Source organism: Panicum virgatum, chromosome 4N (genome assembly GCF_016808335.1).
Source record: "Panicum virgatum strain AP13 chromosome 4N, P.virgatum_v5, whole genome shotgun sequence".
Classification (NCBI taxonomy): Eukaryota; Viridiplantae; Streptophyta; class Magnoliopsida; order Poales; family Poaceae; genus Panicum; species Panicum virgatum.
Window position 1 is genome coordinate 5,190,968 of NC_053148.1, and position 25,569 is coordinate 5,216,536.

General features: G+C 49.8%; 2 protein-coding genes across 7 annotated transcripts; both read left to right on the forward strand.

Annotated features, from left to right (window-relative positions):
- Positions 1–236: 236 nt before the first annotated feature.
- LOC120670015 (dehydrodolichyl diphosphate synthase CPT3-like) lies at positions 237–7,097 on the forward strand. Of its 5 annotated transcripts, none has more exons than XM_039949969.1 (3): positions 237–386; positions 5,710–5,778; positions 5,970–7,097. In XM_039949969.1, exons 2-3 carry the CDS (start codon positions 5,743–5,745, stop codon positions 6,843–6,845), a joined length of 912 nt encoding a protein of 303 aa, XP_039805903.1. In that variant the 5' UTR covers positions 237–386; positions 5,710–5,742; the 3' UTR covers positions 6,846–7,097. The 5 variants fall into 5 exon arrangements, with proteins under 5 accessions (XP_039805903.1, XP_039805904.1, XP_039805902.1 ...); XM_039949970.1 differs by lacking the exon at positions 237–386 and adding an exon at positions 1,676–1,885; XM_039949968.1 differs by lacking the exon at positions 237–386 and adding an exon at positions 4,614–4,868.
- Positions 7,098–7,453: 356 nt separating this feature from the next.
- On the forward strand, positions 7,454–24,381 carry LOC120670014 (probable LRR receptor-like serine/threonine-protein kinase At1g56130). Of its 2 annotated transcripts, XM_039949963.1 has the most exons (18): positions 7,454–7,941; positions 8,037–8,193; positions 8,285–8,356; positions 9,191–9,262; positions 9,801–9,937; positions 10,033–10,108; positions 10,213–10,284; positions 10,367–10,438; positions 10,672–10,743; positions 10,829–10,900; positions 11,447–11,518; positions 12,505–12,570; positions 18,602–18,670; positions 18,775–18,819; positions 21,914–21,975; positions 23,208–23,569; positions 23,655–23,841; positions 23,941–24,381. In XM_039949963.1, exons 1-18 carry the CDS (start codon positions 7,830–7,832, stop codon positions 24,129–24,131), a joined length of 1,968 nt encoding a protein of 655 aa, XP_039805897.1. In that variant the 5' UTR covers positions 7,454–7,829; the 3' UTR covers positions 24,132–24,381. The 2 variants fall into 2 exon arrangements, with proteins under 2 accessions (XP_039805897.1, XP_039805899.1); XM_039949965.1 differs by lacking the exon at positions 9,801–9,937 and having other exon boundaries at positions 7,514–7,941; positions 10,037–10,108.
- The last annotated feature ends 1,188 nt before the right edge of the window (positions 24,382–25,569 follow it).

Genomic DNA, 25,569 nt, shown 5'->3' on the forward strand with positions numbered 1-25,569 from the left:
TCGAAAAGGTTCGCGGCGTACCTGCTCCCCAGTCCACCTCGGCGTCAGCGATCCAGCAGGCGTTTCCCGCCGTTTCGACCTCGTTTTTATTTGCGTCACGGGGGCGTCGTGGACTTGGCGATGGCGATCGCGCTGCGCCCGCCTGAACCGCAAGGAAATATTGCCCCGCGAGCTCGTCGTGGCAGGTTCCAAAGGCGTCTCCGTCCCGCGTCCCCGCCTCCGCTCCGCGCGTTCCAGAGGCGTAGGGAGAGGCGCCGGGACGGCTATAAATTCGCTTCTAAGATTCTCACTCCCCACCACTCCCGGTCTCGCATCCCCTCCGCCTCATCTGTCTCTGGCCGCCCCGTCGCCGACCTTCCGCTCTGGGTCCCCGACTCGCAGGTCAGGTGAGTCCCCTCTTGCAGTCGCTCTCTGCTCCTGCTCGCCATGTGCTCGATGAATTCGCTATGAGGGGGGTTATACCTCTGTTGGGTCTTGTTTGAGCCGATTGGTCCATTGGAGTGAAGCGGCGAGGTGTTGGGTGGGTGGTCCTAATCCGGAAGCTGGTTGCCGGTATATATGATGCATGGTGCTGTTTAGAAGCTGGCCCTCGTAGCTAAGAATTGGAATACTGGAGTTGCTGGTTTCTGACCTTTTTGTTACCATTTATGCGAGCTTGTCCTAGGAAAACACTAGGAATTTGGGCAATGAGGCACAAGAGGGAAGTGTTCGTGTGGCTGGCACACCCATGTAGTAAGATTGTTTCGAGAAAGTAAAGGGGAAAGTTGGTGTTCGTGAGATGCTTTGCACCATCAAGTGGAAACACTGCTTCTTTAGTACAAAGGTCCCAGCCACCCAGTGGACAGTGCTGCCTCAGTGCCTGCCTTTCTCATTCGTTCGTATCGTCACGGTTTTACCCAACCAAATTAGGAATCAGTACTTTCCATATTAAAGTTCCTAGCCTAGGTGGCCTCTCGTCGCACGGAGTACTTTAGTGTAGGTCCCGGACTACTGATTAATGTTCCTAATCTGGTTTCGTTTGGTTTTTAAAGTCGCTATCACGTCCAATGTTCGGATGTAAATTCGAATGAGTAAGGATTGTGTTAAAAGTCAGGAGGGGCTCGGTGCAATAATATCTGTGCTTTTTTAATTGATACCCAAGCTGCTTTAGAGGAGGGAAGCCGTAGATTGCCGTATCATATCTACAACTATAGAATGTGCTTTGCCTTTGCCGCTAAATTGTATTGTTCTTATTGCGCTAGGTCTTTTTCACTCAGATGTTAATTTAATATAAAAATAATTGCATAAACTGCAAGCTTAAATCTATACGAATCTATTAAGTATAATTGATGCACAATTAGCGGATGATTACGGTAGCAATTAGTGGACAAATTATGAACTAATTAGATTTAATACATTCCTCTCGTGATGAAGTTGCAACTTATGAAATTATTTTGGTAATAAGTTTAGTATTTCTAATTGATGTTTAAGCATATGATGTGACGGGACAAGTGACTTAAATTTAAAAAAAGCAAACGAGATCTTAGATGTAGGATTTTTGGATTCTCAGCAGCTACTGGATAGCGAAAGTACCATTTTGCACATGATCATTCCGAAAAATTACGCAAATCTGCCCCCGCCAAGCAGATGCCCTCCATTCAACTCCCCGTCCAACGCTTGGACAACCCCCTGCGCATGATTTTCCCCCTCCCTCCGCTCCGATCTGCCCTCTCCGCCTCATCCCCGGTCAAGATCTCCCCTCTTGCGGCCAGCCCTGCGCTGCTACTCCTTGCTCCCCACCACTGGCGAACGGCCGAGCAGGCGCGCTCACGGCCGCCAAACGCCAGGCCGTCCCCGCCCAAGCGCCGCTCTCTGCGCCCTTCTCCACCGAGCGCCCTTCCCCCAGGTGCGCGATGTCTCCTCGCCGTCTTGTGAAGTCTGAATGCATCAATCCATTCGCCAGGGATGACAGCGAAGAAGCGGATGCTCATGCGTGCGCATGGGATAGCCACCGCTGGTTCCATCCGCGTCCACGATGCCAGGCACCAGGGAAGCAAAGCTAGCAGCCCAAGGCTTCTCTACCCAAACGAACACATCACCGAGCCCCGGCAGCTCGTCCTACCCGGAGCCGAAGAAGTTCGGCATCCTCACCGCCGACGGAATTCCTGTGCAGCACTTCCCTGTCACCGACAAGTAGGGTTGGGCCCGCACGTCAGTGACCCGACCGTATATGGCGTCGCTCGCGTCACGTGTCGCGTCCCCGCATTTTCAGTGCTGCCGGGAGTCGGGCCCTGCTGCGAGCGTTGACGTTCGCTCTTCGAAAGCAAATGCTCTGCCGTTGGCCCCTCTGTCGTGGGGTCACTGACGCGTGAACCCGGCCCCACACATCACAGAGAAGCCCCGCCCGCAGCTTCACACGTGCCCCCCAAGATCCCAGTGCGCTTCACGGCGCCCCACCCCGTGTCTGATCCCGGCTACGCGTCCGATCCGCACATGCCCCCTGCTCGCAGCTCGCTTCGGCGTCTGTACAGAGGGTAGGTCGCCGCCTCGCCGGGCGGCCGGGGTGATGGCAGTCGCCGGCGCCGGAGATGATTCAGCGCCAGTACGGTACACCCGTCCGGTCATCCTGGCGGGTGGGGTGCCGTGGTAGCCTGGTAGGTACGACACGACCCTAGCGCTCGCCCAACTTCACGAGCAGTCCTGGCCCCGTTTGGATGACACTAGCACAACTAGCACAAAAAATAATCTTGTCTGCACGAGGTACTAAACGAAGTTTATTTACAAAACTTTTTTACGGATGGGTGCAATTTTTCGCGACGAATCTAATGATGATAATTAATCGATGATTGACTATAATGATGTTACAGTAACCAACCTCTAATCGTACGGTCAAAGGCCTCATTAGATTCGTCTCGCGAAGTATTGGAGGGGTTATGGAGTTAGTTTTGCAAACTGCCTTTATTTAGTACCTCTAATTATTGGTCAAAATTTGTGCTACTCATGCTACTAGAGTAACCAAACAGGGCCAGGTATTCACGAGTCTGCGTCTGTACGGAGGGAGTACTACGGGCGTGTCTAGCAGAGCTTCGGCTTCTTCGAAAATGGCTCCGGCTCTTGTCCTCTGGTGGAACGTCTTTTTTGATGAAGCTGAAGCTATTTTGAAAAATGTTTGGCAAAACAGCTTCACCTGTTGAACCGATATTGTAAAATGTCCAAATTACCTTTTTCTATATTTTTTCTTTCCTCCTTATCCATTGTTCACCCCGCCTCCGTCAGGCCCGTTTCCTCATCCCCTGCCGGCCTCCCTCCTCTCCGCGAGCTCCCTCCACCCTCCTCCCCGCGGGCCGTGCCTCCGGCGCCGCTGCTCATCGCCGCCTCCACGGCTGAGGCCGCTCCCCAGCCAGCGCCGCCGGCCCGCGCCCCCGCCGGCCGCCTCGGCTCCGCCGCCGTCGCGAGCTCCCTCCGGTGCCGCGAGCTCCCTCCACCGGCCCCGCAAGCTCCCTTCTCCCCACCGGCTGCCCTCCTCCCCACGGGCTGCGCCCCTCCGGTGGCAGGGCTGGCAAAAGCCTGCTGGAGCCGCGCGGAGCTACGATTTTCTGGCTCCGGAGCTGGAGCCGAGGGTGAAGCACCCGTTTGGCAGGGCACCGGCCGGAGCTGGCTTTGGAGCCGCTCGTGGAAAGTGGGGCCTGGATTACTCGGCTGGGCTCACGCACCCACACGGGCGCGTGGCTGGGGTGGGCTCACGTCGCGCGGTGGCGGGAAGCTGCTTTTGCGATTGACCGCTAGCTGCCCTCGGTGCGGTCGATGCGAGCGCACGTGGGTGGCCCCCACAAGCCGCCGCAAATGACTAGTGTCCACTGTCTTCTCTACCCTTTCAGCTTCTTCTCTCCTCCCTTTCCTCTTTTCTTTTTCTCCCCTAGATCTGAGCTCAGCGGCGTAGCAGCGGTAGCTGCTGGCGCGGAGCGGGCGGCGGCGACGGAGCAGAGCAGCAAGGATAGGCGGCGGCGGCGGCACGACCCGGCAAGGTGCGTGGACCGGAGCGGCTAGGCGGAGGCGGCGCGGCAGCTCGCTCCCCGGCATTCGCCCGCGGCGGCTCGCTCCCCGGCGCTCGCATCGACGTCGCCGCCGCCGCGCGCTCCACCGACGTCGCCGCCGCCGCGCGCTCCACCGACGTCGCCGCCGTCGGATCCGCCTCCCCGGGGTGCGGCGGCCTCGCGCCTCCCTGAGCCGCGCGCTCCCCCGTCGACGGGGAGGACGACGGGGCAGCGCGGATCCGCGGCCGCCTCTCCGAGCTTTTTTTAATTTTTCTCTTGATTTTTTAAATTATTTTGTACAATTTTTTTTCAAACTTTTTCTTGAAGGTTCCCTCCCCTAATTTTTCATTGAAAAAAAATTCTGCTCTCCAATTTTTTTTGAAAAAAATTTCTGCTCTCCTATTTTGCTTGAAATGTTTTTTTAGTCTCCAAAATTTTTCTTGTATTTTTTTTAAATTTTTTTAATCAGAAAACAATAAAAAAAATTTATAAATGAAAAAAAAACAACGTTCGGAAAATCGAGCAGCCTCCGGTACGTAAACTATCAATACCCGCGCGGTGGGCCGCTCGTCTCTCTCTCCCGGCCTTGCTGTCGCGGCGTACGGAGTACCTGCTCTCCAGTCCACCTCGGCGTCCGGCCGTTTCAACCTCGTTTTTATTCGCGTCACGGGGGCGTCGTGGCGGTGGTGGTCCCCGCCTGCTCTCCGCGCGTTCCAGAGGCGGAGGGAGAGGCGACGGGGCGGGTACAAATTCCCTTCCAGAACCTGCCGCTCCCCACCACTGGCACCCCGTCCGCCAGTCCGCCTCAGCTCTCTCTGCCTCACGCTCCCGTGCCGAGTCCCCTGACTCTCGCAGGTCAGGTGTGCCCCTCTTGCAGTCGCTCTCTGCTCCTGCTCGCCATGTGCTCGATGAATTAGCTGTGTGGCGGGTATACCTCTGTTGTCTGTTGGGTCTTGTTTGAGCCGATCGGTCCATTGGAGTGGAGCGGCGATGTGGTCCTAATCCAGCAGCTGGTTACCGGTATGATGGTTTCTGTTCAGAAGCTGTGAAGCTTGTAGCTAAGAATTTGAGTTGCCGCTTTCTGGTCTTCTCGGTGCCATTTATGCGAGCTTGTTTTAGAAAAGCAAATAGGAGTTTGGACAATTGGGCACAAGAGGGAAGTGTGCGTGTGGCTGACACACCCACGTAGTAAGCTTGTTTCGAGAAACTAAAAGGGAAAGATGGTGTTCTTGAGGTGCCTTGCACCATCAAGTGGAAACACTGTTTCTTTAGTAAAAAAGTTCCATCTTTTTTTTTTTACATCTTTCCATGTCATGTGCATCAGCAAGTGGAAATTGACACTTACCTGCAAATGCTTAAATTGAAGCTTTGGATAGATAGTCAAGCTGCTGGTTGATTTCAATCTCCAGTGGGTCTCATCATTTCCACTATGGGAAACTCTGCACTCCATTAACTAGTTAATCAGTGGGCCTCTCACCATTCATAGCCCAAGATGACTCTTTTGTTTCGAAAAAGGAAAAAAAGGTGTAAATTCATAGCTGGGTAGTACAATTGTTCAACATGCTCGTAAAAACCTTAAAGCATGTTTTTTAATGCCAAAAGTTGATTGGTGTAGTTTCTTTTTAATGTACTCTATTCTGATGGCGTTTCCCCCCTTTATTCAAGTTCTAATCCTCACGTGTCTTCCTGTTTGCAGCTTTGGTAATTGGCTGCCCCCCTCATTATCACAATGGCAGGGTCACTTATTGCTTGCTCTCCTGAAGTGGTGAGTTTTATATTTGACTATTTGTAGCAACATATGTAGATTAATTTCTTAATAAAGCAAGCAAACAGATATCATTTATCAGGCTTGTAAAGATCCTCAAAGAGCTATAACCTTTTCATTGTGTTGATGTCCACAAATATTCTTACAATTTGGAAGGTTCTGATCACTTATGATTTATTTGCTTGGTCTAGGATCCGAAGATAGAGAAGCCTGATGAGATGGTTAATGCTGGTGTTCTTGCAAGTCTTCAGAAATTCCTACGCAAGTGCCTCATAGCTGTCATCTCATATGGCCCAATGCCCAAGCACATAGCCTTTATTATGGACGGTAACCGCAGATATGCTACATTCAGAAGCATCCAGCAAGGAGCTGGTCACAGGGTGGGTTTCTCTGCTCTTATTGCAAATCTGCTGTACTGCTATGAAATGGGTGTGAGGTACATCACGGTGTATGCATTTAGCATTGACAATTTTAAAAGGGACCCAAGTGAGGTGCAGTCCTTGATGCAGTTAATGGAGGAAAAAATCAATGAGTTATTAGACAGCCGGAGTGTGATCAACAGGATTAACTGCAAGATCAACTTCTGGGGAAATTTGGACCTGTTAGCTGAGCCAGTGAGGTTAGCAGCTCAGAAGCTGATGGCAAGCACGGCTGCAAACACAGGTTTAGTTCTCTCTGTCTGCATGCCATATAACTCGACTTCTGAGATTGTCAATGCTGCTAATGAGGTCTGCGCAGAAAGGAGGGAGATGCTGCAGAGAGAACATGCCAGCGACTCTAATGGTCAGGCTGCAAATAACAGTGTGCATTCAGAGATTTCAGTGGCCGATTTGGATCGCCATATGTATAGCGCTGGTTGCCCGGATCCTGACATTGTGATTCGGACTTCAGGTGAGACTCGGCTGAGCAATTTCCTCCTGTGGCAGACGACGTTCAGTCATCTGCAGAACCCAGACCCCCTCTGGCCTGAATTCTCGTTCAGGCATCTTGTTTGGGCTATATTAAAGTACCAAAGAGCCTACCCTTATCTGGCGCAGAACAAAAATGTGGCAAAGAAGCAACTCTGATTTGGTGTTGTTTGCAGGGGGATACCTCATACTTAGGGTGATTATAGCTATATCACATCTAGCATATGCCAAAATGAAAATAGCTTACGGAGATGTTTCAGGTCATAATGTACCTGCCATTCTACTGATTGTGTAACTGATTTGAGCTTGTACACATATTTGTGATTCCTGGATTTGTACTGTATGAATACCTTTTTTTTTTAGCAGCTGTATGAATACCTTTACTAAGCAAAGTGCCTTGTCTCTCTGAAACGAGTGGTTTTTGTTAGGTGGATGTGCCACATGGGTGTGCTAGCATCTCTTTTGTTCGCTATCATGATCAACATACCGGAACGACATTTGCAGCTGTAGACTTCCCTGTTGGCACGGAGTACGGTCTGTAAAGGTCATGCCACATCGTGAAGCATAGCAATTCTGAAGAATGATTGGTACTCCCTAGTAGCAATTCTCAACTAGCACGGCAGAAGTCTGAGTGTCTGAGAGTTGGCACCATTCCTTTGCACAAAAATTCCATATTCAAACTTGTTGACGAATTTTGTTCGTTTTTATCACCGTTGCTTTGCACGGAGATTCGAATTTAAGGCCCATACGAATTTCGTCCCACGCGAAAGCGACCAGCATCTCCCTTCCAAGTTCGTCCCCCTCCCTCACCTCCGCCTGCTGCTCCGCATCGGCCAAAACTCCAAACCGGCGCTGCCGACCCGCCGCATCCGCCGCCGCCGACCGGATCCTCCTGCCGCCCGCTCCCCGACGCGGCCGCGTCAACTCCAGCTGCGCTCCCGCGACCTCGTCTCTGCGACCGCACATGATCGCGCGGTCAAACCCCAGAGGCAGAGACCCGGCCCGCCCGCTCCGCTAGCAAGTAGCCGCTGCAGGCAGCAGCAACCCAATGCTGTGCTCCTCCCACCGCCCCTCCACCACCTCCTGCGCGCACAAGTCAACTCCCACCCGCGGCCGCCGCGCCCCACGCCGGCCCCCCACCCCATGGCTCGCTCCAAGCCCGCTCTCGTTGCCGTCTTCCTCCTGGTCCTCGCGCTCCTCCTCGCCATCGCCGCCGCACAGGGCCCGCCGCGGCCACTCACCAATCCCTCCGATGGTATCCATTTCTCGCTCGCTCTGGTGCCCTGTGTTTGTACAGCCGCTGTGGGAAGGTTGGCAGCTAGTGACTCGTGGATCTCGCGTTTCCTGCAGCGGCCGCCCTGCACGCCGTGTTCCGGCAGTGGCGCCTGGAGGGCGACGCTGCGGCAGAGGACCCGTGCGGGAAGGGCGCCTGGTCCGGGTCGTTCGCGATGAACGCGTCCGTCGGCTGCGACTGCTCCAGCGGCGTTGAGTGCCGCATCACACAGCTGTACGCCGTCTTCGTTTTTCCTCCCGTTTGCTGCTGACGCTTCTGAGCGCATGTGACTGACGTGTGGATCTTGAATCTCTGGGTAATGCAGGAATGTGACTGGTTACAGGAACATCACGGAGATCCCGCCAGCGCTCTTCAACTTGACGGAGCTTGTCACTCTGTGAGTTTTCAGTTCTGGAATTGACGAGTAAATGTTGCAGAATTGGTTACTCTTGTATCGACTGGAAAATAAGCGCCCTGTTTTTATACTAGTAGGAGATGTGATATTTTGGCCAGGATGACTTCTTCTTGTAAGTAGTTGATGGATCTAGTTTGTCCGCAACTTGTCATCGAGCCACAATGAACTGTGTCATAATGTACCCGTATTTACTAAAAGTATTATGCCATTTTCACCATAAATATGGACTTTTATAACTTCTGCTAAAATATGGTGTCCTACTGTTCCTAGATGAATATATTGGACAACATTAGTTATTCTTCTTTGTTCTTACTCAATGTACTTATGCTTCATTGACAGTTTACACAAATTTTGTTATCTTAGTTATCCATGCACATAGCATTTAAATTGAGCCATTACTTCTGTAAGTTTGCACGACAGAAAAATTATCTATTGTTACTTCGTCCTACCCTATTTTATTTTCATTTAGCTCTGTTTACATGAAACAAGGAATGGATTCATTTATTTCTGACATACTTCACTCCTATGTTTTGTACCATATACCCTTTAACAGTCTATCCCCACTATCATTCTATTGAGAAGCAATTAATAGTGGCGTGTGTTGGAAATTGACCATGTTTCCTTCCTAGAATGGTATATGCTTGGACCGATGGTTACAGTTTTTAAGTTTGCTCTACCAGCGTTAGCATAGCTCTGGTCTTCCTTTTTCTTTTTTTGAAAAATGCCTCTGATTATCAATATGATATAGGATATATACATTCTCTTAGAATAGGAATTTCAATACGATTGTAAGTCACCTCCTATTTGTTTCTGTAGGGATTTGAGTAATAACAACCTGAGTGGTTCAGTTCCCCGAGAAGTTGGCAATCTTTCCAAGCTGGAAACATGGTGATAACCGAACTTGTTCCCCCTGAAGTGCTTGTAAATTTGATTTGTTCTTCATTGAGCCATTGTTCTTGTAACTGTCACCTAAGAACATGTATATTGATGATCCATCTTGTTGAATGCCATTGAAATCTAATTAATCTATACTGGTAACAGAATCTTTAATTTTCCAACTTAGTTGGACAATGGTACTGTGGCCCTGACATGCATCCATGGCAACTACAGACATGATATAGCTGAATAAGACGAGCGATTCCTTATCTAAGAAATGCTTGCTTATTTCTGTATTTTCTGTCTCAAGTCTGGACTGAAACTCCTAACTATTCCAAATTTGGATATTAGTTTACGAATTTCAAATAACATAATATTCTACATCGCTGACTTTTGTTTCTGCCATCCCATGATCAGTTTCTAGCTGTTGTAGTTTGGCTGATGTTATTCAAGTAACTAGTCTGTGTCTCTGTGATGTATCCAGTGCATGCTTATAAATAGTACATCTTATGACAAGAATTAATCCTTCTCCAGATTTTTGTTGGTACAGGCCTGGCGCAGTGGTTAAAGTCACCCCACTGAGCCAAAAGGTCCTGGGTTCGAGTCAGCCTCTCTGCATGCAGGGGAAAGGCTTGCCTTGGTTATTCCTTCCCCAGACCCCACTAACGTGGGAGCTACCAGCACTGGGTCTGTCCTTTTTACTCTGATTGTCTTAGTTGTGACATCATTTGTGAGCCAAAACATTTGATCTTCTCATAGCTGATTGAATGCTCTCCATGTAGCTAGGCACTTCAATAATAACAATCTCAGTGGCTATTTTCCTCATGAATCATCACTTTTAAGGAATCTCAAGTCCCTGTAAGTGTGTCATATATCTCTTTGTTTTTACATACTAAGTAACCGTCTACATTAGGCAGAGTCAATTTGAAGAACCATAACTAATCTTGGGGTTGATTCTGCAGGTGGATGTTTGATAATTACATCGAAGGGCCTATTCCAGAATTTATTCAGAACTTAACCAACCTGACAGACTTGTATGCAACCACTTGACTTGCTGTTAGGTACAGCTCCTCCTTCCTTCCCAATCTTCATGAGCTAATGGTGTGATCTTGCTAGGCGATTATATGGGATGAAACTTCAAGGACCTATTCCACAAAATTTCTCCAAATTGATCAATCTAGAAAACCTGTGAGTCACTCTAATTGTCACTTCTATTAAATAAATATCCTCATTTATTTTGAATATCTGTTATGTGATAAATATTGGAGTAAAAAATTATTAAACCTTAGCCACCTAAGATTCTAATCTGAAGAAATTTCTTATCAATCGTTGTTTCAGATAACATTGTTATCATTTGTTAGAACTTAGAAGGCACTGATACGATTTTGATATTAATATGTAGCATTTGCTTTTCCTTACAGGATGCTTGGTGACCTTGAGGGCAACTATACTTCTTTTGATTTCATAGAAAACTGGGCAAACCTTTCAACATTGTATGTCAAGTTTCTCCATACTCTTAATGAATAGTCTAGTTTAGTGATTAATGCAACTACTTCATGCTTTCTTTTTATTATGCAGGTCTCTAAGGAAATGCGGGCTCATAGGCCAGCTTCTTAGTCCTCCCCGAAACTTGCCCAAGCTGAAATACCTGTGAGTTGTTAAAGATTCTGCTTGAACAGAATGCCTTTTCTGATAGATAGTAATATAACTGCGAATTATCGTATATTCTTTAAAATATCTTGTAATAGGATGGTGATTTTCTTAATGTTATCGCAGTTGTCAGTACTTTTTTGTAGTTTGCGTTTATATTATTTCTACCTACAGTCGGCAAGCATCAATTTCAAAAGAGAAACAGTTGAAACCGAATTCCCCCCTTTTTTAATAGTTTCTACCGTTAATGGCTAGGTTAGCTAGAAAATAACCTGGATGTTCTTGATTGATTGTTACTTCAACTTATTTTTTTCAAACTTTTCAAAATAAATGAAGACCTGGTGGCTGTAAGATATTCCATGAACCATGTATGCACTGACAGTTGATTGTGTTCTTAGCTTGCTATAATGTTAAGTGGAGGAAGTTACGTGATAATTTAATTTCCTTACTGTAGAAACTGTGCAGTCCATAATGTTATAGTAAACTTTCACTCTTTTGATATTAATTATATCATGAATTTGAAAGACGCTTTTGTATCATCTGCAGGGATTTGACATCGAACAATTTATCAGGCTCAATAAAACTATTGCTTCAGTACAAGGACTCATTAAACTTCATGTACGATGGAGTTTGAATTCTTGAGTAATATAAATGTGATATGCTGTTGTTGTGCATTCAGTGAGAAAAGGAATTAGGCGTGAAACTTTTGCTTGACATGAACTTTGGTAATGATTGCATTAAAATTTGAGAACCTTAAGGGAATAATCATTTAGCCCAGCAGCGTTGACTTTCAAGTTCCAATGCATATTTCTATTCATCTCTATAGCTTGATGTTCGGAATTCAAATATCATGGCTAGGCATTCAAACTATCATACCATCTCCTATTTTTCTATGTTTCCCCCAAGATTGATGACAGGATAAGTGATGTGCATTTGCCATCTCGGTTTCCTCCAATACTAGATATATTGCTGGCTTGGATTTGTTAGAGGGTCTGCATGTCCCCTTGTGATTATTGAAATGGATGTGTAGTGTGAACCATTGCCATTATAAGTTTTGGACTTTTACATATCGAAATCATGTAGTCTTCTTCATTTTTAGAAAATTCATTAACCTTGTACTTTAAAAAAACTCAACCAACCTAGGTGGCATTGTAAATGATAGATATATGCACCTGAACTCGACGAGTTGAAGAGGACTCGAACCTTGGTGGTGGAGTACACCAACACCTCCCACCCTTGTCAGTTCCCTAACTTGTAATTTAAAGAGTTTCTAAACTCATGCATGTAATCAGAAAATGTGAAGCCCCCTCCCCAACCCACCACTACCACAAAAAAATCTCAAAATTGGAGAAATAAACTGTGTGCTTCAGTCACGGTTTATCTCAAAATTCAGCAGGACATTTTTAGGTATTCTTGCAAATTTGTATAGGCAGCTGGTGCAATATTTTCTAGTATTGAACTCAGAATCAAGAATGTAAGTCTATGCCATCTGCAGATGATCTGTTAACACTTCATATGAAATCTTACCATTCTTGTGCATATATAACTTCAAGTTCCATGAGGTTCGTGTTTCTCACTTTGCTAATGAACTTTTATTCATTTAGATATGTAGGTAATAACAGCTTCAGTGAACGTCTGCCTCCTGAAATTATTCAGCCATCCGTTCCTTTGTAAGTAATTGTTGCTTTTTTTCTGTCTTCTATGTTTACACTGTTTGATGGATGGCAATAAATATTAATTCACCTGACAAAACCACCTTCGACATTGTTTGGTGGGGTTACTTAGATGGTTTGTGAAGTTTGAGGGAAGGGTTTTGTTTAGAGTTTACATGGTTTTGAACTTTGGGAGGTGAATGTTGGTGTATGTATTGGCCCAGTGTTACGGCCCATCTAGAGGCCCATGTATAGGTTCTGTATATACCCACCCTTTTAGGGTTTGGATGAATACAAGAAAATTGATCCCAAAACATGGTATCAGAGCCTTCTCTTCCCTCTCCCTCCCTCTAGCAGCCGCCGCCGTGCCCACCCGCCGCCGGCGGCCATGGCCGGCCGCCGCCCCTCTCCTCCTTCCCTCCCCTCTCTTCCTTCTCCTCCTCCCCTGCGCCCGGCGCGCCGCCCGCTTGGCCGCAGCTGCCTGGATCCGCCGCCGCGCTGTCCGCTTGGCCGCGGCCGCCTGGATTCGCCGCCGCCACGCCGGGATCCGCCGCCGCGAACGCCACGGGCGCCGCGGCCGCCGTTGCAGGAGCATGGGCCGCGGGGGGCCCCCTGCAGCCGCACGCCACCGACCCGGCTGCCACCGCCGCGGCCGCCGCCGCTGACGCGGCCCTCAGTGGGCAGCAGGCCGACGCCGCTCTCGCCGCGGCCCTCCTCGCCACCAAGTCAGAGGCTTCGGCGGCTCAGGAGCGGGTTCGCGTGGCTGCCCTCGCTTGGGAGCGCGAGCGCGCCACGGCCGACGCCCTCGCTCTCGCTCTCCGGGTTGCCGAGGCGGAGCACTACTTCCGCGTCTCCTCCGGCCAGCTGCCCGTCGTCCCTGAGCACGACGCCTCTTCCTCCCACCAGGCACCGCCCGCTGGTTCTGGACCCCGGCACGACCCGTTCGACCCCATGGTCGCCCAGCTCCACATCCAGGCCGCCGTCGTTCAGAACATCAGGGCCCTGGTCACCGTCCTCCTCGACCCCACGTCCTCCTCCTACGGACGCTGGCGGGACCAAGTCCTCCTCGCCCTCCGCCGCTACGCCCTCGACGACCACTTCCTCGTCGACTCGCCGATCGAGGCACGGGACGTGGCGTGGCTGCGCCTCGACAGCGTCGCCATGTCCTGGATCTTTGGGACCATCTCCCTAGATCTTCAGGACCTCGTCAGGACCCACGGCGGCACCGCGCGACAGGCCTGGCTGGCCCTAGAGGGGCAGTTCCTCGGCAACGCCGAGTTCCACGCTCTCTAGCTCGACGCCAGCTTCCGCACCTTCGAGCAGAGGGACCTCTCCGTCGGTGAGTTCTGCCGGCGGATGAAGGGCATGGGTGATGCTCTTCACGACCTTGGGTGTCTGGTGTCCGATCGGGTCTTGGTGCTCAATGTCGTGTGAGGCTTGAGCAGCACCTATGACCACCTGAAGACATAGATCACCCGCCAGAGGCCCTTCCCCTCTTTCCTGCAGGTCCGGGACGACCTTGCTCTCGAGGAGATCACCAGGGGTCTCGCGCCCGGATCGTCCTCGTCCACCCCCACCGCGCTCGTTGCTGCTCCACCGGCTTCATCCGCCGCTCCTGCCACCTCCCTCCTTGGTGCTGCTCCCGCCGCGCAGACCAGAGGTGGGGGGGGGCGTGGACGTCGTCGGGGAGGGGGGGGACGGGGTGGCGCCTGCTTCTGGGGGTGCCGGTGGGGGCCGTCGGGGCGTGCCGACTCCGGCTCCTGCCCCTGCCTCTGGAGGTACGCCCTGGCCATCCTTCAGCAACTCATGGTCAGGACGCATCTCGCTGTGGCCCTTCCAAGGTCCGGGGGGGGGGGGGGCTCGTCCTCAGCTCCAGCCGGCGGCCATGTTCACCGGTGCGGCTCCCCTCTTCGCGCCGTCCTGGACCCCGCCCGCTCAGCCCAGCCAGCAGCCGACCTGGCCTAGGGACTGGGACCAGGCCGCTCTGGCGCAGTACTTCAGCACCATGGGACTGACGCCGCCGGTCAGCACCGAGTGGATCGCCGACTCGGGTGCCTCCTTCCACACCACCCCAGATGCCGGTATCCTCTCCTCTGTCCGACCCCCACACCCCTCTTGTTCTTCTTCCGTCATGGTTGGTGATGGGTCTTGTCTTTCTGTCACTGCCGTGGGTTCTGCTCCTGGCTCTTTCAGAAGGTTCACAACCTTCTTTCCATTCGCCAGTTTACTGCTGACAATTCTTGTTCCATTGAATTTGACTCTTCTGGTCTTACTGTGAAGGATTCGGCTTCCCGGCGTCCGCTCCTCCGATGTGACAGCTCGGGGCCCATTTACACCCTTCGTCTTTCTGCTTCCGCTGCTCCGCCTTCGACTTCTTCGTCTGCTGCTTTTGCCGTGACGCCGTCTTCCACCACCTGGCACTGCCGGCTTGGTCACCCCGGCCGCGACGTTTTGGCTCAGCTTGGTCGTAGTACCGATGTTTCATGTACTAGAACTCCTGCTGAGCACCTTTGTCATGCATGCCAGTTAGGTCGTCACGTCAGACTTTCTTTTTCTACTTCTTCTTCGCATGCTGCGCATGCCTTTGATCTTGTTCATTGTGATCTATGGACATTTTCTGTACTCAGCATGTCGGGTTATAAATATTATCTGGTGGTGGTTGATGATTTTTCTCATTACTCTTGGACTTTTCCTTTGCGCGCCAAGTCTGAGACCTTCCCCACCCTCCTCCACTTCTTTGCCTGGGTGTCCACTCAGTTCGGCCTCACCATTAAGGTCGTCCAGTGTTACAACGAGCGTGAGTTCGATAACCCCACCTCCCGTTCCTTCTTCCTCTCTCGGGGTGTTCAGCTGCGTATGTCTTTTACGATACCTCTCCTCAGAATGGCAAGACTGAGTGGATGATTCGCACGACGAACGACGTCGTGCGCACCGTTCTGATCCAGGCCTCTCTGCCCCCGCGCTTCTGGGCTGAGAGCCTCCACACCGCAACCTACTTGCTAAACCGCCTTCCGTCCACTGCTTCTCCTGCTCCCACTCCACACCACGCTCTTTTCGGTACCCCTCCTCGCTACTACCACCTTCGGGTCTTCGGGTGTGCATGTTACCCTAACATCTCCGCCACTACTTCTCACAAGCTGGCGCCCGGTTCGACTCGTTGTGTGTTTTTTGGTTACTCCCCTGATCACAAGGGGTACCGATGCTTTGACCTCACCTCGCCGCGTCCTGATCTCCCGCACGTCGTGTTTGACAAGTCGGATTTCCCCTACTTCACCTCCTCCACACCTTCTCCTGACCCTGAGCTGGAGTCGCAGTTTTCGACTGACTCGGTGGTTCAGCCATCTTTACCTGTCTGTCCTTTCCCTGCAGGTTTTTCCGGTGCACCGGCACCGCTTCTGGTGATCCCTGCTGCACCCAATGCGGCCCCGGTGCGCGCTGTCGCGCCACGCGCGGCCCCAGGACCTCCTTTCGTGCCGTGCGCGGCCCCGGTGCCTCCCCCGGCGCCGCCGCGGTACGCTCAGCAGGTGCAGGTGTACCGGCGTCGTTTGGCGCCGACACCGGCGCCTTCTCCGGCTCCGGAAGCTCCTGCGACGCCTACACCGGAGCCATCGCCGCCGCCGCCTCAGTCGCCTCGCTCTCGTGTCGAGCCGGCGGTGTACCACCCGCCAGTCGTCCATCGAGATCCTCGACATATCCATCGCATGGTGACTCGGCGGATGGTGTCTCAAGTCGCGACTCTCTCCGCCACCGAGGGGGAGCCGCGGGTCTCTCCGGTACCCTCCTCGGTCCGCGACGCCTTGGCGGATTCTCACTGGCGTCGCGCGATGGAAGAGGAGTACGCGGCTCTTCTTGCTAACCAGATGTGGAACCTCGTACTGCGTCCGTCTGGTTGCATTGTGGTCACAGGTAAGTGGATCTGGACGCATAAGCGTTGGGCTGACGGCATACTGGAGCGCTACAAGGCTCGCTGGGTTCTTCGGGGTTTCATCCAGCGGCCTGGTGTGGACTATGATAAGACCTTCAGTCCAGTGGTGAAGCCTGCTACTGTGCGCACGGTCCTCTCGCTTGCGCTATCTCGCTCTTGGCCAATGCACCAGCTGGATGTGAAGAATGCGTTTCTTCATGGTCTGCCGGCTCAACAAGTCTCTCTATGGTCTGAAGCAGGCTCCTCGGGCTTGGTTTTCTCGGTTTGCTACGTTCTTGCTGGCATTGGGGTTCACCGAGACCAAGTCTGATATGTCTCTCTTCATCTACCGTCGTGGGGATAAGACTGTCTATCTGCTGCTCTATGTCGATGACATTGTGCTCACAGCCTCCAGTCAGCAGTTGCTTCAGCACGTCATCTCATCTCTGCAGCAGGAGTTTGCTATGAAGGATCTTGGTCAGCTCCACTTCTTGGGCGTCACTGTTGAGCCTCGCCCATCTGGCCTTCTCCTTCACCAGCGGCAGTATGCACTCGATATTCTGGAGCGGGCTGGGATGACTGAGTGCAAGCCCTGCTCCACACCTGTCGACACTCAGGCGAAGCTGTCTGCTGATTTGGGTGATCCTGTGGCTGATCCGACTGCCTACCGGAGTCTGGCTGGTGCCTTGCAGTACCTCACCTTCACCAGGCCGGATCTCACCTACGCTGTTCAGCAGGTCTGTCTCCATATGCATGATCCCCGGGAGTCACACCTTGCTACACTGAAGCATCTCCTCCGCTACGTCCGTGGCACTGTGGACCTCGGCCTGGTTCTTCACCGCTTGTCCTCTGCTGAGCTAGTTGTCTACACCGATGCTGACTGGGCTGGTTGTCCGGACACTCGCCGCTCCACTTCTGGCTACGCCGTCTTTCTGGGCGGCAACCTGGTCTTCTGGTCGTCCAAGCGACAGCTAACGGCGTGGCAGAGGCGTCCTGGCTACGACAGCTCTTGGCGGAGCTCCACAGCCCGCTCGCCAAGAGCACGCTCGTCTACTGCGACAACGTTAGCGCCGTGTATCTCTCCACCAACCCCGTTCAGCATCAGCGGACGAAGCATGTGGAGATCGATTTGCACTTCGTGCGCGACAGGGTCGCCATCGGCAATGTTCGGGTACTCCATGTCCCGACCACCTCCCAGTTTGCCGACATCTTCACCAAGGGACTATCCTCCTCGACCTTCTCGGAGTTTCGCTCCAGCCTCAACGTAGCAGGTGGCTAGTTGTGGCTGCGGGGGGGGGGGGGGGGGGGGGGGGGGGTTGCCCTGTGTGTGTTTCTTGTTGACCAGTCTTGAACTCCGCTGTGCCGGTAGTTCAGACTGCCGGGGGGGGTGTTGGTGTATGTGTTGGCCCAATGTTACGGCCCATTTAGAGGCCCATGTATATGTTCTGTATATACCCACCCTTCTAGGGTTTGGATGAATACAAGGAAATTGATCCCAAAACAGTGAAGTACACAGGCTCCCAAAGTTCAGGGGCTAACTGCGGTTACTATCTTAATTCTTGCAAGGGCCTCTTAAGACAGCATAATTTTCTAATGATTCCCATCTGAACACATTGGATTTTTGTACGAACTTCCCCGAATAATTGTTTGTTACCATGTAAATCCACTTATTTGCTACATAGGACTTCCCATTTATGCACAAAGCAAACTAATTTGGCTGAAACCTTATGCATCACCTCAACTCATAATCACCTATAGCCATGTTGGTATATCATATCACATGTAGAATGTGGGCCCTAGGTAGCGCAGAGTTGTATGTCCTAAATATTTACTTTAATCAGATCAAAACTTAGTTTGATCAGATTCTAGTTAGAATAACTTTGATAAAACTGTTGAGATCTAGGCATATAGCAAAGATAAGAACTTGCATACATCGAATCTGAAGTGGGACTAGTGTTACAATCTACTTTTTAGTTTTCCCTCTGGTTTCATATCCTATTTTCTAATTCTTCAGAATCTACCTAGAATTCTATGCTTTTCTAAGTAAAACTTGTATTCACATATTTTCTGTTTCTCAATGATTCTCCAGCTCAGGCTGATCTTATGCATGTCTAACTCTTTTCAATTTTGGTATAAACTCTCCAGGGATGTTTCATATAATCCTTTCATTAATGGATCCCTTCGTAGCATCCCTGCTGGTCAGCAGTGGCCCATGTATAAATTTCTTTCTTTTTTATAAGTATATCACAGTTACTATTTTAATTAATAGATTAATTATAGCAACCTTACCTATTCTTCTGCAAACATATTATGTATAGAAATTATATTGGAACTTCAGTTGATGCAAATGGAACAATCGACAGGTAATGATCCTTTTAAATATGCAACATGCATTCTTTGATAATCTTTTAGTGGATAAAGTCAGCTGTTATTGTTTTGCAAAGTATTAGAGTATATTTGGTAGTTGTAGATATACGTATCGTAGACTGCCATATGTATCCCGGGGAGGCTTCCCCCCCAAGTCTTATACTATTATATATACCGGCCGAGGCCTCAATGCAATACATCCATCAATTACACCAATCTTATTATTCTACATGGTATCACGAGATTAGGGTTTGGGATCCTAGGCTAAACCTTCCGCTGCCGCCACCCACGGCCCTGCCTTCCTCGCGTCGCCGGTCGTCCTCCACGGCGCGCCTCCCGCGCGCCCCCTCGACGGCCTCCTAGCGTGCCCCCGGGGAGGTCGCCCATGAGGCCATGACCTCCGCCGGGGGCAGCGCCCTCCCCATCTGTGCGGTGGATCGAATCGATCCGCCGCCGTCGTAGAAGGTCGTCCAGCAGCAACAGATCGGTGGTGATCTCACCCGGGTGTCCTCGTCCGCTGGCCTCCCTCCTCCTGCTCCTCCAGTCGGATCCGCGCAGGCCTCTGCTCCCGTCTGTTTCCGCCACCGGCGGGTTTCGCCCCGGCGGATCTGGATCCGCGCCCTCCACCACTGCAGCCGTGTTGTCTCCTCCCTGGCGGGGATCGGCTGCAATCGCGTCGTCACCTCCACCGGTGGTGGACCAGCTCCGCCTCGGCCATCTACCCCGCCGATCCGAGCTGCCCTGCCCGCGGCTCCTCCCTGTCTGGGATCCCCTCCACCACCCGCTGCCCTCTTCTGCCCCGAAGCGCCGGCTTCGTACTCCATCTGTGGCAGATCCACCGCGGGCGGACTGGCTCCGCCCGCCGGGCCCTGCCCCGTCGGTGGCCGTAGCGTCCTGATGTCTCCACCCCTCCGCCGGCAGCCCAGTGCCGCCCTCTTCCTTCCCCGTCGGGGGGGGGGGGCTGCGCCTGGCCACGGGCCGCCCAGTCTGGCGCGGATGCGCCTGGCCGGACTGCCCCGGCGACCTCTTCTCCAGGCCGCCGCCGACCTCTTTGTTCCCGACTCCTCCCTGGTGCCCCCCGTCCCCTCTGTTCTCTCTCTCTGACGCAAGACTGCTGGTGTGTTGTGCCGAGAGGAGATAAGATGAGATGGGTGAGGTGCTAAGCGCATCCCAAGAGTTCTACACGAGAAATTGCTGCTGGTTTATTTTTGGTTAGTTTCTCTGATTTTTCACTTGATCACTGATCGAGATTGAGTCGCCCACCGCCCGTCGACCTCGCGCCTCTACTTCGACGTCGGCATCGACTTCACCGGCCTCTTCTTCATCTTCAACATGCGACATGGTGACATGGACGGCGCTCCCAGGGGACGCCCATCTGCACCGACCTCCTCACCGCTTCGTTCGCACGTCGACCCTCGCCGGCTTGTCTTCATCTTCACCGATCGGGACGCCTTCGCCGACTTCGACCACCGTCGTCTCACCTCACGCTAATCGGTCTGATCAGCCGATGTGCGTGATCCACCCGGCTCCCGTGACGTCCGTCCTGGTCGAGCGCGCTCTTCACCGATCACGGAGGGCTGCCGCTGCATCGCCTCTTCGGGCAGCAGTGGTGTCACCTCGTGGTCTTCTCCGCCGTTGCTTCCTCACCGCCGCCGACCATGTCCGCGACCGCATCGCCGACTTGTCGCTGCGCGCTTCGCGCATGGTCTTCGTCAAGCTGTACGAGTTCTTCGCCATCTCCTTCGAGCACCGCCGTCGCGCTATCCGGATCATTCAGCCTTGTGCTGGAAAGTCCGAGTTCCCCTTCTCGCTTCGTCTAGCACAACCACGTCGCCATCTTGTCCCCGACTACTTCGTCTACTCCAGCAACAGCAGGCGTTGGCATCTTGTACCTTGTCTTCTTCTGCGCCTGCGACCGCCATGGAGGCCTTCTCTGCTGGTCCCCCCGGCGACGGCGTCTGGTTGTGCATCCTCTCTTGCACGTCTGGTATTGGCAACACCGGTGCATGCCCATCATCCCCGATGTGTTTCCGAGCCTGGCAAACTCGGGCATGTGTCGCCCGATGGCCTGACTGCATCGACTTCGGCATCGCTCCCTCTACGACTTCCTCGACGCGTCGCCGTCTTCGTCTCCGGCGTCTTCCCCATTACGCACCACCATGGCGCCTCCTCGTGCGCCCGCGGCTTCATGTGCGGCAACCTCGTCTTCGGCAACCTCGACAGCTCTACGTCGACCACGGCTATCCTATGCACGGCATCTTCGACCATGGCTCCTCGCCCTCTGGCTCGGCTACCTCGACATCGGCACAAAGGGCTACCATCCGCATGAGTTACTCATCGGTTTTCTCTCCAGTCGCAGCATCCGCACCTCATAGACGTTATGACTGCGGGGGGATGTTAGTCCGTTGGCTCCTGCTTTCGGCTTCTTCTCCAGTCTCACCGTTTGCGGTGCTCCCGCTGTGACTGCGGGGGAGTATTATAGTATATTTGGTAGTTATAGATATACGTATCGTAGACTGCCATATGTATTCCGGGGAGGCTTGCCCCCCAAGTCTTGTACTCTTATATATACCGGCCGAGGCCTCAATGCAATACATCCATCAATTACACCAATCTTATTATTCTACACAAAGTAGGTATACGAATTTTTGAAATTTGGATAACATTCACTATAGGGTCCTTGCTTGTTTTTTCTAGAGCGACAAGGTTAATATATCTGCTTTATAGAGAACTTTTCTTACACTGTTGCAAAAGTATTCCCTTTTTAAATATCTGCCCTGCTGCTCACTGTAAACCTTCTTTCCTGAGCAAGAAAACTTAATAGAAGTACCAAGATATTTGGGACAACTGAAGTACCATGAAATAGATTGAAACTGATACGACTGATGTAGAATTTTTGGTGTGCGTAGAAAATTCTCGATAAGGACAATATGGTAAATGGATTTCTAGCGTTATGGTGGCTTTGCTACCTCTAGAAATAGTACAAGTCATGAAATTGCCCTAGTGATGTGAAGTAATTTTTAATCACCGCATTATTTTAAAATTTAGTAATATGCTGCATGCATCTCACTTTGCTGTATTGACATGCAGTGGAAGTCTCACAATCGTCAACTGCCTTCGCATGCAAGAATGCAACAGAAATGACTTAACTAGTAAGTTTTACAAAAGAAAGTGTCTTTTGATCATTGAGCATGCCACTGTTTACTATTGGACTGCTAGTGCTCATATTCATAGCATCAGTCAATATTATGGTGTAAATTCTATGAAGAGAAAACCTATCATCCGCAATCTCCATCAAGTTAAAAAATGCTCTTGCAATTTGCCAATGACGTCCTCAAAATGCCATAAAACAGCATGAGACATTATGAAATGTCATCACCGTCTATTCTCCTGTGAATGGCATCCAAAGACTATCTATCTATCCTTGCCCTCTCCTTCCTGCAACGTACCTTTTGCCATGTTCCTCTGCTATAATGCCTGGTAAACAGAGTACTAGCTTATAATGCGGGTGCAAGGATGTCAACTAGTCTCTGATTCAGTTGCTAATAGTGATATGGAAACTGTGGTCTGATGATTCGCTGAACCATATATTATTTTCAAGTTTTTTTGTTGATGTTGTGTTGATGCCAAAAGTGTACTGTTATCTGTCTCTCTGTCGGTCAGTCTTTTATTTGTCATGCTCCATTGCCTTGTTTGAACATTCTAACTGTTGATTTTACTTTTGCATTGATTTGAGTTTCTTTTAGAGGATTGATGAACCGTACCCTTATTCGCCCTCAACCTTTGACATTGTTGTTTTATTATCTTTTGATAAAGATTCCAATATCTATGGTAGCCAGTCTTTCTTTCAATGTTTTTATAGCCTTCATACAAGGTATGCTTGATTTTTTTGAATAATGGAAGTAAAAGAAAGCATGTGACATGTTTAGTTTCATTTTAAACTTTTGATAAAATAATCAAAATTACATGCCAAACATCAATGTGGTTCTTACTCGTTCATAGGTAAAGATTAAAGATACCATAGTGCAAATTTGCAGCCAGAAGTTGCATGAAGAGGCTGAGGGCTTTTGGATCATGCCTAGTGTTACCACAACTAACCTTAAGGAAAGTGTTGAATGCCACACTTTTTGTGGCGAAGAAGTTGATCGCCACAATTGAGGCAAACTTAGGCAATAAAAAAAGTGGAGTCTGACATCTGGGAACATGCAGCTAAGAAAGTGTAAATTTGTCCATTGCAGTGTTGATCGACAGGGTTATGACTTATGACTTGTGAGGGACTTACTGATGCATCTAAGTTGTACTCAGATTTTGTCAGCTCATTTTAGTATCTATCGTATTTTATGCAAACCTTGGTCTTTACATCATCAATTGATCATACATGCAGATCATGCAACTTCCTTCGCTATTAACTGTGGTGGCAAGCAAACTAGTTATTCAGATCGAATGCCAACTGTTTTCTCTGAAGACTCCACTGATCTTGGAGGAGCAGGCTTTCATGTTAATACTACGAGTCATTGGGTAGTTAGTCATGTGGGTTCTGATCCATTTAGTAAATCCCCTGGCATTGTACACGATATTCTGGAAACAGACATGCTAGAGCTCTACAAAACAGCAAGGACATCAACAGGTGCATTGAGGTACTATGTGGTAGGTTTGGCAAACGGGAAATACACAATCCAACTCTTCTTTGCAGAGATAGTCATAGTTGATGGACCAGGACGGCGTGTATTTGACATTGATATTCAGGTTTGCACCTTCCTCCTTAATGATAAAAAAATGCTTTAACATATACAGTACACAAGCTATAACTTTATTTGGTAAGCTAATGCAGGATCGGAATATCAGGAAGGATTTTGACATTGCTAAGGAAGCAGGAGGTTCCAGAAAACCCACTAATATAACCCATGAAGTGATTGTTGACAACACCATACTGGTAATACATCTATATTGGAGCGGACGAGGCACCTGCTGCATTCCATATGAAGGAGCTTATGGGCCACTTGTGTCAGCAATAAAAGGTAGCTATAGAACATGAGCTGCCATCCGTTGATCTCATGTCTTGTTTGTGGATGCTTGCCAGATACCATGAATTGACAAAAAATGCTTAATTTTCTCAGTTACCCGTTTCCAAGACCCCAAGATCAGTCCCCCACAAGCACCGCATTCTGGTTCTTCACGACAGGATGAAAAGCGAAGAGGAATTATTGCAGGCATTGCAGCTCTTTGCATAGCTGCTGCAGTAATATCTTCATCCGTGGTTTACCTTTGGTGGAAATGGGTTTCGCTTGTGAAACGTCCAATGGGATGAGGAATTCAGGAATTTTGGTGTATATATCTGATTTTCATCCTGTTTCCTTTCCATTCGTCAGAGCCTTGTGTATGTGTTGTTTGTGTGCTGAGTTTTGGTGTGAGCATAACTAGAAGGATACAATTGTTGTACAGTTCACTTTGTGATGAAAGCTTAGTCTGTAGTTTTGCTTCACTATTGTAACAAGAATATCTACTACTGATGTACACAATTTATTAGATGTCCGATCAAAATCATTGTTGTTGCTAAATTCTTGTCGAATGAATGTAACTGCTCCATGCCCAAAGCTTAGTGTTCGCCTGTACGCTGATCAAACTTCCTTACACAAGATCCTACTACTGATGTACACAATTTATTAGATGTACGATCAAAATCATTGTTGCTAAATTCTTGTCGAATGAATGTAACTGCTCCATGCCCAAAGTTTAGTGTTCGCCTGTACGCTGATCAAACTTCCTTACACAAGATCCTAAAATATGATCCAGAATCTAGACCCTATCAACACAAACATGATCCAAACGGAGTGTTTTTCCAATCTATCCAATTCAGTTCTTAGGAAGGCATACACTCTGGATCTTGGATTCTTTGCTCACAAACAATATTAGTACACAAAAAGATACAAAAAACAAGCATATGCCAAATTTATAGACGGACTGAACATTGTTTCAAGTCAGCACACAGCTATTAAGAAAACACACGGGATGAAAACCCAGTCAAATACTAAATCATCTCATCATTCTGCAGCATCCAACCAAAATCTTCCCTGATTTGCATTCTCTAGTTTCACACCCAGCCAAGGAACCGAGGCAAGGAGGAAACTATTAGTTACCAGTAAGAGACCATGAACACATTACAGTCGCAACACAAACCAATTTGATATGAAACATGCACCATGAACACCACAGGGTTCAGAAAACTTGGTACTTCAAGGCAACTTGGTTCCTCAGCACAAAACTAGTTAATTAGAAGAACAGTAGTATGGTATGCAACCAAGAGAAAAAGGAGAGAATGAAATCTACAATGGTGATATAATATGAAGGTATGGTATTTGGTACTCAAATCTCAGTACTGTGCTGTCCAAAGTTTAAGGTCGTCAGAGATATACAGTATGATCATTCCCTACAGGAGCACAGATGCTATATTGCTTTAGTAGGCATATAACCAAATAATACTTCACTTGATTTACGTGCAAAAGACATGATTCATCCAAAAAAAGGATAACAAGAAGGAATACCCAGATAAACATTATCAGCACGAACAGAAATAGAAAAGTACAATGGACATGCTCCGAAGATATTGACCTCAAGTTTATACTTGCAAGAGGGGATTGAAAAGTTTGGGCCATGATGTACTGAGGAGTTTATCAAGTCTTAGAACAGATGCTGGATAAAACACTAACATTGTCCTGATGGGTCAACCTCACATAAATAGTACTTAG